The sequence below is a fragment of the Hyaena hyaena genome, unplaced genomic scaffold (genome assembly GCF_003009895.1).
Source record: "Hyaena hyaena isolate Hyena2069 unplaced genomic scaffold, ASM300989v1 scaffold_286, whole genome shotgun sequence".
NCBI classification, from domain to species: domain Eukaryota; kingdom Metazoa; phylum Chordata; class Mammalia; order Carnivora; family Hyaenidae; genus Hyaena; species Hyaena hyaena.
This window is the reverse complement of record NW_024080918.1, coordinates 669,851-681,696: the sequence shown is the minus strand read 5'-3', so window position 1 is coordinate 681,696 and position 11,846 is coordinate 669,851. Positions and strand designations below refer to the sequence as shown.

Sequence of the window (11,846 nt, the reverse complement as noted above, 5' to 3'; positions counted from 1 at the left end):
TATAGGAGGTGGTGGTATGGGTTTTGACACAATGTGTTTGGTTTTGGACATACGTAATGTGAGCGGCCTCTGAGACTCAAGCCGAGAAGTACAATTGGATACAGAAACCTAGGGTTTTATAAGAACATTCTGACATACCATATAGTGTAGGGAACCATCATCGTGTCACTGATTATGGTAGCCGTGAACTTGGCTGAAATCGTCAAGAACCAGTGTAGAGAATGAGAAGGCAACAACATAGGCCACACTGGCATTCGAGGGCAATTGGAAGTGAAGGAGCCAGGGAGAATAGAGAACCAGAATAACATGGGACCTTATAAGAAACCAAGGGAGGAAAAAGAGTTTCACATTACGATAGTTTGGATGGAAAATGACAAAACTGAACTCAAACTGGTTTAAATTGTTAAGATTTATTGGCCCATATAACTGGAAACACAAGCCTCTGGAGGAGCACCCCTAAACCAGAGGGGAAACATTCAGTTCACCATCACCAATTAGGAGTTATATCGAGTGCCTTCTATGTGTCAGGCATTGTTCTAGTCAATGAACAGGCAGAGTCCCTCTTCTGTGGACTATACATACAAATAAATGCTTCTTGGCTTTTTTTTTTTTTTTTTTTTTTGCATTACAATGCAATGCCATGCTTCAAATCGGGAAAACTATGTAAAGGAAAAAAGAGAACGCTTTAGAATTTAATGAAAAGTCCAAAACACTTGCTGGGAATTTGACATTTTTTTCCTAAGAATGTCTGGAACTTCTGTACTAAGTGATAAGGGAGTAGTGAAATAACAGTGAATATGGACACAAGAACACTAACATCAAAAATACCACCAATGATACATTTTAAAGTCCAGCTATGGTTTTAAGTAGTCAAAAATTTGACTTATTCAAAGTTGCTGAGTTCAGATACCTGTAAAAATAATTGTTTTAAAAATATCTCTAGTAGGGCTTTGTGTGGTATGGCAACATGTTTTATATGTAGGTCATGTTCAAACCTGCATTAGCCCATTAATATTTTAATTAAATATATGTATAGTTGGCTGCCTTTATATCCAACCGAGCAGCTATTAGTTCCTCATATCCCTGTCTCTTCTCCTGACACCTTAGTTTAAGCAGATCCTTACCACTCTACTGAATTACTGCAACTGGTCGGACTCAGTCCCTGCATGTCCCTTTTCCTAATGGCTACCAACGTGACTTTGCTTAGATAAAGATGGATCCTTTGTTCCTAACACAACGCTTTGCACCAACAGGTACTCCATAAATCTTACGTAGAATGGGATTGCAGATTCTGAAGCTAACTAAGCATATTCGTGGGTAGATTGCTTTAGCTGGCTGGGTCTGTTTCTTTAGTTTCCCTAATTTGGAAATGATAAAATCTACCTCATTAGGCTCTTGGAAAATAAAATGCTATGTGATGAAGTTTTGTGAACTCAAAAGCACTACACAGCATTAAGCGTTTAAACTAAGAAGTTGCAAGTTTGCAAATAAGTTTAGGTAGTATTTGCCTAAAATAAGTTTAGGCAGTGTCAATTTTTCTCAATAATGTTCAATTCCAGTTAGAATGTTTTCCACAAAATTCCATAATGCTATTCACACTTGCCATTTATCCCTGATGTGGCTTAATTTCCTTATAGATGAGGAAACAGTCAGGAATATTAAGTGACTTGATTCTCTAAAAGAGAAACAGATTGGAGACCCCTTTCCCGTTTTTGGCTATATACTGAAAAGAAACCCAATGAAACCCAAATGGCAGATTCGGACTGCTCCAAAATATTTAGCCTTCTTCCTAAATTAAAACTACCTTGACCTGTACTCACATAGGTAGACATCTCCCAGCAGGTACTTCATGATCTCACAAGTATAGCCACTACTTGTCCTAAGGTATCAATCCCTTTTCCAAAAATGTGGTATTTATTCCTCCCTGCCACCCTCACTCTGTTACCTAGAAGGGGGTCTCAAAGCACCACTAGGGACTGATCTAGTGATCTAGTTTGTCGTCATAAACTAATCAATATAAGCTGGGAGCTGAACCAATGGGTGATAAAAAGAGGTTAGATTTCCAGACAGTGGCTTGCTGGTTTTGTTTTTGTACGAGGTGTGCCTTCATGCTAGTTTTTTAATCTTGTAATATTTCAGTAGCTTCTTGAGATATCTGCTTCACTAATACACGTATCCAGACTACAAACTTCCCCAGATTTGGGAATCACAGCCTCAAATTTGTAATCCTATTTGTTTGGTTTGGTGTCACACTGGAGTCATGCTTTCTCACTTGATGTCATTCCTTAATATAATACCACAGCCCTCCAAATTGTCCATATGGAAAAGCTTTAAACAAAAAACCTCTTGCTTTACGAATTACTTCAATTTGGGGAATCATATAGCTATAAACCTAGAGAATAAGCAGCTATACAGTTAGTTTTTGTTAAGTCTGAGATCTACTGAAGACATCATACTGATACGGTCTTTCCTCATTCCACAAAACACCATGGCTAGCATCATTTATAATGACTTTTACAGATTTTAATCTACTTGATCCATGTTCTAACTAAATGAATTTTACAGTTTTTCAAATACTGGTTTCCAGTATCGAGAAAAACAACTGGACTTGGGATATTTTTTAAACTCAAAGACTGATGTCTTTTTCTCATACACTACATGTGCAGTATCCTGTAATTAAGTCTTGGCTCTTAAAGGCAGTAAGAATCATGTAATGATTGATAACCTCTCCTTTTTATAGTTTAAAATGCTACAAATAAGCACACTGCATTTTGGACTGTAGAAGTAAAATCAAAGATTATTCATTTCCTGACCACCCCCTGCTGATTTTGTTTATGACTATATGCAAAGCATTAAAATAGGAACCATGTAGAGACCATACAATAGAAGTTGTGTTGCCAGATAATACACAAGATATTCAATTAAATTTGAGTTTCAGATAAAGTTTTAGTGTAAGTTGTCCCAAATATTACACATGTAAAAACATTATTTGTTACTATAAAATTCAAATTTAACTGTGTGTCCTGTAGTTTTATTTGCCACATCAGGCAATTCTTTATAGAGAATCCTTATCTTCAGCAAACTATTTAACAGGGAAATTAACGAAAACCCATCATATAAGGCTTACGTGGTAAGGTGCGGTAATACAATCAGGGAAGAAGATCTCCCTACTTACCAGAGAGTACCCTACAAGGCAATTCCTTTACAAGAGAACTAAATTTTGAGTGGTGGGTAGGTGGCTTAATTTGATGGTTTTGGAGTTCAAGTATCCTGAGTTAAATCACAAAATCCTTGGTCACTCACTGTGGAACCTTGAATAAATTAATCTCTCTTTATTATAAAATGAAGCCACTAATCCCTGCCTTCCCAGGCTATTTGAAGAGCAGAGAAAAAGCACCACAAAGCACCTGGAACACAAGAGGCACTCCCGAGATGGCAACACTATTAAAACACCACATGGCAAAGAGGGTACTTGTCACAGACAAATATTCAAATGTTAATGTTATGTAATTAATAGCAATATTGAATAAGTAATTTTATTTCCATGATCTATTTACACTGTACAAACACTGTTGAAAAGCACCCTACAAGTTCACAGTACAATATATTTACTTTAAAAATATACTCCTTTATAAAAGGTTCATAGAACATTGGCATGTCGACATGTGACAAAACTTTCGAAGTATGTCACCAATTCTGTGATAGCAAGAATGCTTCCAAGTGTTGTCAATTTCACAATCACAAATCACCACTTGAGTTTTAAATAAAGTTTTAAATAAAAAAAATGAATTCTACAGTGGAAAGTTCCCACAGCAATACTTATTATTAATTAACATATATTTTCATGGAGATGTTGTCTCATAATAATTTAAAATATCAACTTAATCTGCCCAAAAAAACCATTTCAACAAGTTTCACAGTCCAGAAATTCTTGAGATTTGTCATTTTCTACTTTTTCTTCTTTGTAGATTCTCCTGGTTCTACTTTGCGCTTTTTAGAAGTATGCTCATCTTTTTCATCATCTTTAAACAGGAAAGGAAAAGTTTCAATCAGTAATTTTTAAAAAAGTATTAAAATTTCACTGACTTTAGACCAAAATCATGATCTTCAACTTATGTTTCTTTCAGTTTCCTAATAAAAACCAAAAATTAACTTTTAGAACTATGATTTTAAAGTGCAGGTAGAAATAAGAAATTTTTTAATTGTAGTGTTATACAAAACTCACAAAGTGAACTTTTAGTGCTGTATTAAGATAGTTTAAAATGAGAAAATCAGATCTGAAAAAAAGTTATTCCTAAATATATTCTACAACTTGTATCTTGTGTATACTTAAATACTCTATACTTTGGAGTAGATTCAAAATGGAATACGTTGTACTCTTTTTAGCAAGAGTATCGATCCAACCATGACACTATTAAGTGGTTATCAACTGTTCTTTCCCTTCCAATCTGCTTTCTCTGCCCACAGAACAACTCCCCTCTCTGTTTACAACCTCCACCCGTATTATTTTGAAATTTAAAAAGCACTCACAGGTAGATGTTTCACTGAAACATTCTCTCTGAACAAATGTGTGGCTTTAAGAACTATATCCAGATAGAATGAAATGTAGAAGGAATTAATTTTAAAATATAAATGTATTTTAAGCACATTACTGAATCCACTGCATTTTTGACTTTCCTTTCATAACAATAGATACCCAAAGTTCAACAACTATCATATGGTGGTCTATAAAATATTTTGATGTTGAAAGGGGCCTTCCTATTAAAAAACTGGGGTAGCTAGGGCACCAGACTGGCTCATTCAGTACAGCATATAACTCTTGATCTCGGGTTCATGAGTTCAAGTACCATGTTGGGAGTGGAGCTTACTTAATAGAATAATAAATAAACAAATAATATTTTAAAAATAAAAAATTGGGGACGATGATATCACACCATAAACTCCTTTGGGAGGAAATAAATTTACAACCTTAAGCCTTCAGTTCCCTTCTCCTAACTGCACCATACTCAGAATATCTCCTTTGTTGATATGGAGAATAGTTAGAAACAATAGCAGGTGATTCATGTTCATTCATCTTCAAGCCCAGTATGGCAATGTTATCCTTTATTTCATAAAGCACTTATGGATTTATATACGCAGTAAGACAAAATAAAATTCAATGAATCATCCTAGGAATTCACAAACCAGAGTTTTAATCATTAGTTTATCACACATACACAAAAATAATGTACAAACCAACTGATGTGACACGCAGCTCAAATACGCCTTTGGGTTTTTTTAAATTGGAGTTTAATCATCATCATTGCTTGAGATTATTTTCAATGTATAAAAACTGAAATTACTTTCTAACTCTGCTATAAAATCTACTGTTGACATATTATTTAAAAAAAGATCCTGAGACACTTCTTTTAATCTGTCAAATATAAGTAAATTTACTGAATTAACAAAAACAAACTACTGAGGTTCAAAAATAATTTCCTATCAGTAATTTGAAGAGCTAATGCCACCTAGTGACATAAGAAGGCATTGCCTTAAAAACCAGAACAGGAAAAACAAACCAAACAAAACCATCCTAAAATGTTGATTTATCAAGATTAGCGAGTTTCTACTCTGTGCCAAATACCCACAGATGACGTACTAGTAAGAAATATGGAATTCATGCCACCTCAGGTAAATAAGTTTACTTTATTAATACGAACTTTCTATATTCTTTAAAAAACAAAACAGGAAAAGCATTAGTACTTTAGCTAGGATTTCGCCATTAAGTACATGTCAATAAAGCTACAAATTACTATCTAAGCCTTGGTGATCTGCATTTCCCAATCACCAAACAAGAAGCACAAGTAGGTAGCAAGACTTGGTGAGTTCTGAATCTTTCCAGATCTTAAAAAAAGAAAAAAAAGAAAAAAAGAAAAAGGAGTGCCTGGGTGGCTTACTTGGTTAAGCGTCTGACTTTGTCTAAGGTCCTATCTCATGGTTCCTGGGTTTAAGCCTTGCATTGGGGTCTGTGCTGACTGACACCTGGGAGCCTGGAGCCTGTTTCAGATTCTGTGTCTCCCTCTCTCTTTGCCTCTCCCCGCTCACACGGTCACTCTCTCTTTCTTTCAAAATAACTGGGGCACCTGGGTGGCTCAGTCAGTTGGCGTCCAACTTCAGCTCAGGTCATGATCTCATGGGTCATGGGTTTGAGCCCCACGGTGGGCTCTGTGCCTATAGCCTGCTTTGGATTCTGTGTTTCCCTCTCTCTCTGCCCCTCCCCTTCTCACACTCTGTCTCTCCCTGCCAATAATAAATAAGCATTTTAAATTTTTTAAAAAAATAAACATTAAAAAATTTTTTTTAAAAGTATGGACAAAGTTAACTGGCAAAAACAGGCCAAGGGCAAAAAATGAGAAGGAAGGGGCACCTGGGTGCCAGTTGGTTAAGTGACCAACTCTGTGATCCCCACTCAGGTTCTGACTTCAGTTAGTGCGATCCAGCACCATGTTGGGCTCTGCACTGACAGCACAGAGCCTGCTTGGGATTCTCTCTCTACCCTTCCCCTGCTCTCTCGCTTTCAAACATAAACATTTAAAAAAATGAGAAGAAAACGTAAAAACAATAATCTAAAAATCAGAGAATTTAAGAGAATGGAATTTCTTAAACAAAATATTCTGTAAGTTAAAAAAATACAGGTAAAAAATGATTAATTTTGTAGTGATCTGTGAACACAGTATGGGATTCTGAAATGGTAAACCAACATTAGAGTTCAAACTACAGATTTCAGGATCTGAGCACCTAGGTAGCTCAGTTAAGTGTCTCAGCTCAGTTCATGATCTCATTGTTTGTGAGATGAAGCCCCTCGTCAGGCTCTGTGCCAGGAGGTCACAGGATTATCTTTTAACTTTATGATCCAGGATTCAACTGTCTGAGCACTGCGTTCTTTTGTTGATACTATATACATATACACTTGCTGACGGAGGACCATCACATAATAAAAGAACAGATATTATCCATGGGAATTACAATATTCCCATACCTATCTGAACTCAATAAGCTGGAAAAAAAGAGAATTCTTTCGGTTTGTCCTGCTATATAACCCTCACTTTTTCCATACAGGAACAAAGACCTATGGTGCCTTGCTTGAATATCAACTCTAGTGGGCTTTCTTCCTATGAAATAGTTACAAGCACTACAGCTTGTAAAACACTGAGACTAAACCCCAAATTAATGAGGCATCATTTCCATTTAAAGCCCTGAATTTTTCTTATTCTGCCTCTTCTTAGCTGGGTGAATTTGCTTAGGACAATTCTTTAATCTGAGACTGTTTCCTTGTCTATAAAATAGTAATAATGAATGATATACCACTTCTGTACTAGCCTGCTAAGGACAATAAATTCTAAAAATTGTATTAAAGTACCAATTTACAGCTTGACATTTTCTAATTTTGTGAAAGTGGACAAGTCACATGAAGCTCTCTTTCCACATTTCCCTATGTGGTTTCACAAGGTGTTGTAACGATTAAACAGAATTTATGCAAAAGTGTTATTACATAAAATACCATACTATAATATGGGGTTTTTAAAATGCCAACTTCATTTTTGCATCTCTAAAAGGATGCCATTTACTGAAGATATGCCTTCGTTAGTGACTTCTTTTTTTTTTAATGTTTTATTTATTTCTGAGACAGAGAGACAGAGAGAGAACGACAGCATGAGCAGGGGAGGGTCAGAGACAGAGGGAGATACCGAATCTGAAACAGGCTCCAGGCTCTGAACTGGCTGTCAGCACAGAGCCCGATGGGGGGGTAGGTTCGGGGGGGGGGGTGGCGGGGGGCTTGAACCCACGAACCGTGAGATCATGACCTGAGCTGAAGTCGGATGCTTTTAACCAACTGAGCCACCCTGGCACCCCAAGTGACTTCTAATCCACATTGTAACATCAGTAAAAGAAATGGAAAAGTCAAAAAGAATCAAAATGGAAGAAATACCAGTTAGTTATCCTTTTTCTTAAAACAAAACACTCTAGCTGGTTGTAAAAGGAGCTGAGTAGATCTTGATTCATGAAACCACCAGAAATTTAACTGGCATGTTCTTTCATAAAAATTTAGTATAACTTAATATTATTCAGCATAATTCAATAATTATCCACTGAGTATTTATTTAAAAAAATTTTTTTAATGTTTATTTTTGAGAGAGACAGAGCACCAGTGGGGGAGGAGCAGAGAGAGAGAGGGAGACACAGAATCCGAAGCAGGCTCCAGACTCTGAGATGTCAGCACAGAGCCCGAGGTGGGGCTCCAACTCACAGACCCATAAGATCATGACCTGAGCTGAAGTCGGATGCTCAACTGACTGAGCCACCCAGGCGGCCCTGCCACAGAGGATTTAAAATGTACTACAAACTGTAAAGGAACTCCTTTTCATAAAGGAGACAGATTTATGAACAAATAATCTCATAAAGAATGATAAGTGCAATCAACAGCATTAGCACATATAAGGTACAGAGGAACAAATAATTTGAGGGAGGGGTGTTGACTTTTTTTTTCTTTGAACTGGATTTTGAAGGATGAATGAGTTTACCAGCCAAAGAGGGAAGGAAGAACATTCCAGACTAATGTGCAACATATACTGAAAGGCATGGAACCGTAAGATAGCACAGTCTATTTAGTTTTCAATTTTAGGATCTTAAAGTGATAAAAAAAAAAAAGCACCATTTGAAATAAAGGTGGAGAGAAAGGCAGGGCTATCAGAAGGCTGTGACTCTATGCTATTGGTGAAGGGTTTTAAGCAGGTGAGTTACATAATCAGACAGGACTTTTAGAAAGTGATCACTAGCTGCAGTGTGAAGGATGGAATTTGGGGGGTGGTTTGGGTAAAAGCAGACATTACTGTGGTTAGTTACACTCTAAGTAAGAGATGAAATTACGATATCATAAACAAGTCAACGAAGTCATTACCTTCCTATTACCACATAGTGATACTCAATTAAATTCACTTTATCACACTAATTCTGGCTTTAAACCGCAATTGCTTTATTATGAAATGAAGCCGTCAGAGCTTCAAAGCTGCAGTCACAAGAAAGAGTCCTTGAAAGAAGTGGCTCTGTAGTAACAAAGCACCATAAATCACACATACTATCTGTTGGGAGAGCAGAGATTTTGCTTCAAAGCCTGAATAACACAATCTTTTTCTAAAACACAGTAAGTTGAGCTTTCAGAGACCTCACTTCCAAGCCTAACATATACGATCTTTCTCAAAAATACAGCAAAAAATAATCATAATTAATTTGGTAAAGCGCTAGATTTAAATTTCACTCCTTAAATGTCTCCTCCTTTTAAAATTCATCAAAGGGCCGAAAAGGTATTATCAGAGGGTCTGACTCGCCTTACCTGATTCCACGGTCTCCTCCCCTTCCGGCAGGAGTCTAGCTTTCTTAGCATTCTGTGGGGCATCGTCACCATTGTCCTCATATATGTTAGACCATTTTATTGCCATATCCAGCTCTGGAGGGGGAGGCTTCTTCTCAGTAGTGTAGGTCTCGGGAGGTGGTACATAGTTTGACTTCCATATTTTGAATTCCTTTGGAGGCTGTTAAGCAAACACATTAAGACGCACCGTGACGAACCGAGGTTCCTACAATCCGTGTGGGCACATACACCTCCCTGCCGTTCGCTTATTGTTCAGGCTGATTTTTTTTTTTTTAAGGTTTAAAGACACATTTTTTTTTCCATCAAAATCACAATACTGTTAAGTGAAAAGCCAAAGGGTTCCCTATATGAATAAAGCTAATAACTTTTAATTACCAAAGAAGAATCCAGTCTCAGAGATACTACGCCAAGGCTGACCCCTTCAGGAGGCTGCAGCAGACACTGTCTTGGAAGCAGCACCGCAGGCACTTCGGCGTCAAAGGGGAGGGGTCTCGGGGAGAAGCTGCAGCGGGGGGGGCGGGGGAGTCACCACCGTTAGTCCTCGCAGCGCGGGGTCGGGGCACCGAGCGCGGAGGTTGGGTCTCCTCACAAGGGGGCGGGGGCTGCGGGTCTGTCAGACACCCACCAGACTGGGGAAGGGGGCCCGGGCTCCCCAGGGCTGGAGGTGGGAGGGGGCGGTGCGGCAACCCGCAGGAAGGTGACTGCGTGTGGGGGAACAGACTGCCGGTCCCCAGGAGAGGGCTCAGGAGGAAGGGGGGGCGGTGGCCGGGACTACGACCGGGAAATCGGGTCGGGAACCTCACCTCCTCAGGAGCCTTAACGACGTGCCTCTCCCAGTCTATCTGTTTGTTGAGCGGATTGTAGAGAAAGGCCGGGCGAGTCACGCTCCGGAACAGTTCGTCGGGTCCCGGCAGCCGCTTCTCCTCCTTGTTCCCACAGCCTCCCGCCGACTTCGCAGGATCGGGGGCCCTGCGACTTGTTTCCTCCGGCTCGCTATTATCCTCCTCGCCCGAGGAGCCTGAGCTGCTGCTCCCATAAGCCGCGAAATAGCTCAGCGGGTCCTTCTCCTCGGCCGCCATGACGGCTGCGCGCGACGACGGTAGGCTCTGCCGGAAGCCGGAAGCTGCTCCAGAGCCCGCCCCACGGTTGGCTCCGCCCCAAGTCTCACAGAGGCGTTTGGGGCCTGCGCCCCCTAACGGCCTCCCTGAGTTCCTGCCTCTCGGCCGGGGATTTAGGCTGGAGGCGGGGCGCGCACGTTGCCTAGCAAGGGCTGCTTATGCACCATTCTGAAGAATACTGAGAAGAGGCAGGTACTGAATCAGTGGTCCCAGCAAAGCTTTCAGCATTCAATAAGAAGTTTTTTTAAAGGCAGACAAGAGATAAGAATTTGTTTTTTCACTGCCACTTCACCTTAGCCATTGCTCAGAGACACCCGGATTTCTTCTGATTGCACTGCATCTCTTTAAAAATTACTCTCAGTATGCTTGCTTCCCTCAGTCATCCTGGAACACTTGTATGGGTCGTGGACTTATCATGTCACAAACAAAATTCTTTACTGACCTCATTTCCAGTGGACTCTGAACAACTCTCTAATGAAATTCCTCTTGGATTAACTGCATCCACCGTCAACGGGTCTCAAAGTCTCTAGCTTCTCCAAGGGAATCAAGAGCAAAAATAAATGATTGGCACCTCATCAAGATTAAAAGCTTCTGCACAGCCAAGGAAACAACCCAGAAAATTAATAGGCAACCAACGGAATGGGAAAAGATAGTTGCAAATGACATATCAGATAAAGGGTTAATATCCAGAATCTATAAGGAACTCACCAAACTACACGCCCGAAAAACAAACAACCCAGTGAAGAAATGGACAGAAGACATGAACAGACACCTCTCCAAAGAGGACATCCAGATGGCCAACAGAGACATGAAACGATGCTCAGCATCCCTCCTCATCAAGGAAATACAAATCAAAACCACACTGAGATACCACCTCACACCAGTCAGAGTGGCTAAAATGAGCACATCAGAGAACTCTAGATGCTGGCGAGGATGTGGAGAAACGGGCACCCTCCTACACTGTTGGTGGGAATGTAAACTGGTGCAGCCCCTCTGGAAAACAGTATGGAGGTTCCTCAGGAAACTAACAATAGAACTCCCCTATGACCCAGCAATAGCACTGCTAGGAATTTACCCAAGGGATACAGAAATGCTGATGCACAGGAGCACATGTACCCCAATGCTCATAGCAGCACTCTCCACAATAGCTAAAACATGGAAAGAGCCTAAGTGTCCATCAACAGATGAATGGATCAAGAAGATGTGGTTTATCTATACCATGGAATACTACACGGCAATGAGAAAGAATGAAATCTGGCCACGTGTAGCAACATGGATGGACCTTGAGGGTGTTATGCTGAGCGAAATAAGTCAGGCAG

General features: G+C 39.7%; 1 protein-coding gene across 1 annotated transcript; it reads right to left on the bottom strand.

Moving 5' to 3' along the window:
* Positions 1–391: 391 nt before the first annotated feature.
* Positions 392–10,529, bottom strand: CUNH1orf52 (chromosome unknown C1orf52 homolog). Its single transcript, XM_039246917.1, has 3 exons — positions 10,213–10,529; positions 9,371–9,569; positions 392–4,022 (listed from the first exon to the last, which is right to left on the bottom strand). Exons 1-3 carry the CDS (start codon positions 10,486–10,488, stop codon positions 3,949–3,951), a joined length of 549 nt encoding a protein of 182 aa, XP_039102848.1. The 5' UTR covers positions 10,489–10,529; the 3' UTR covers positions 392–3,948.
* Positions 10,530–11,846: the final 1,317 nt, after the last annotated feature.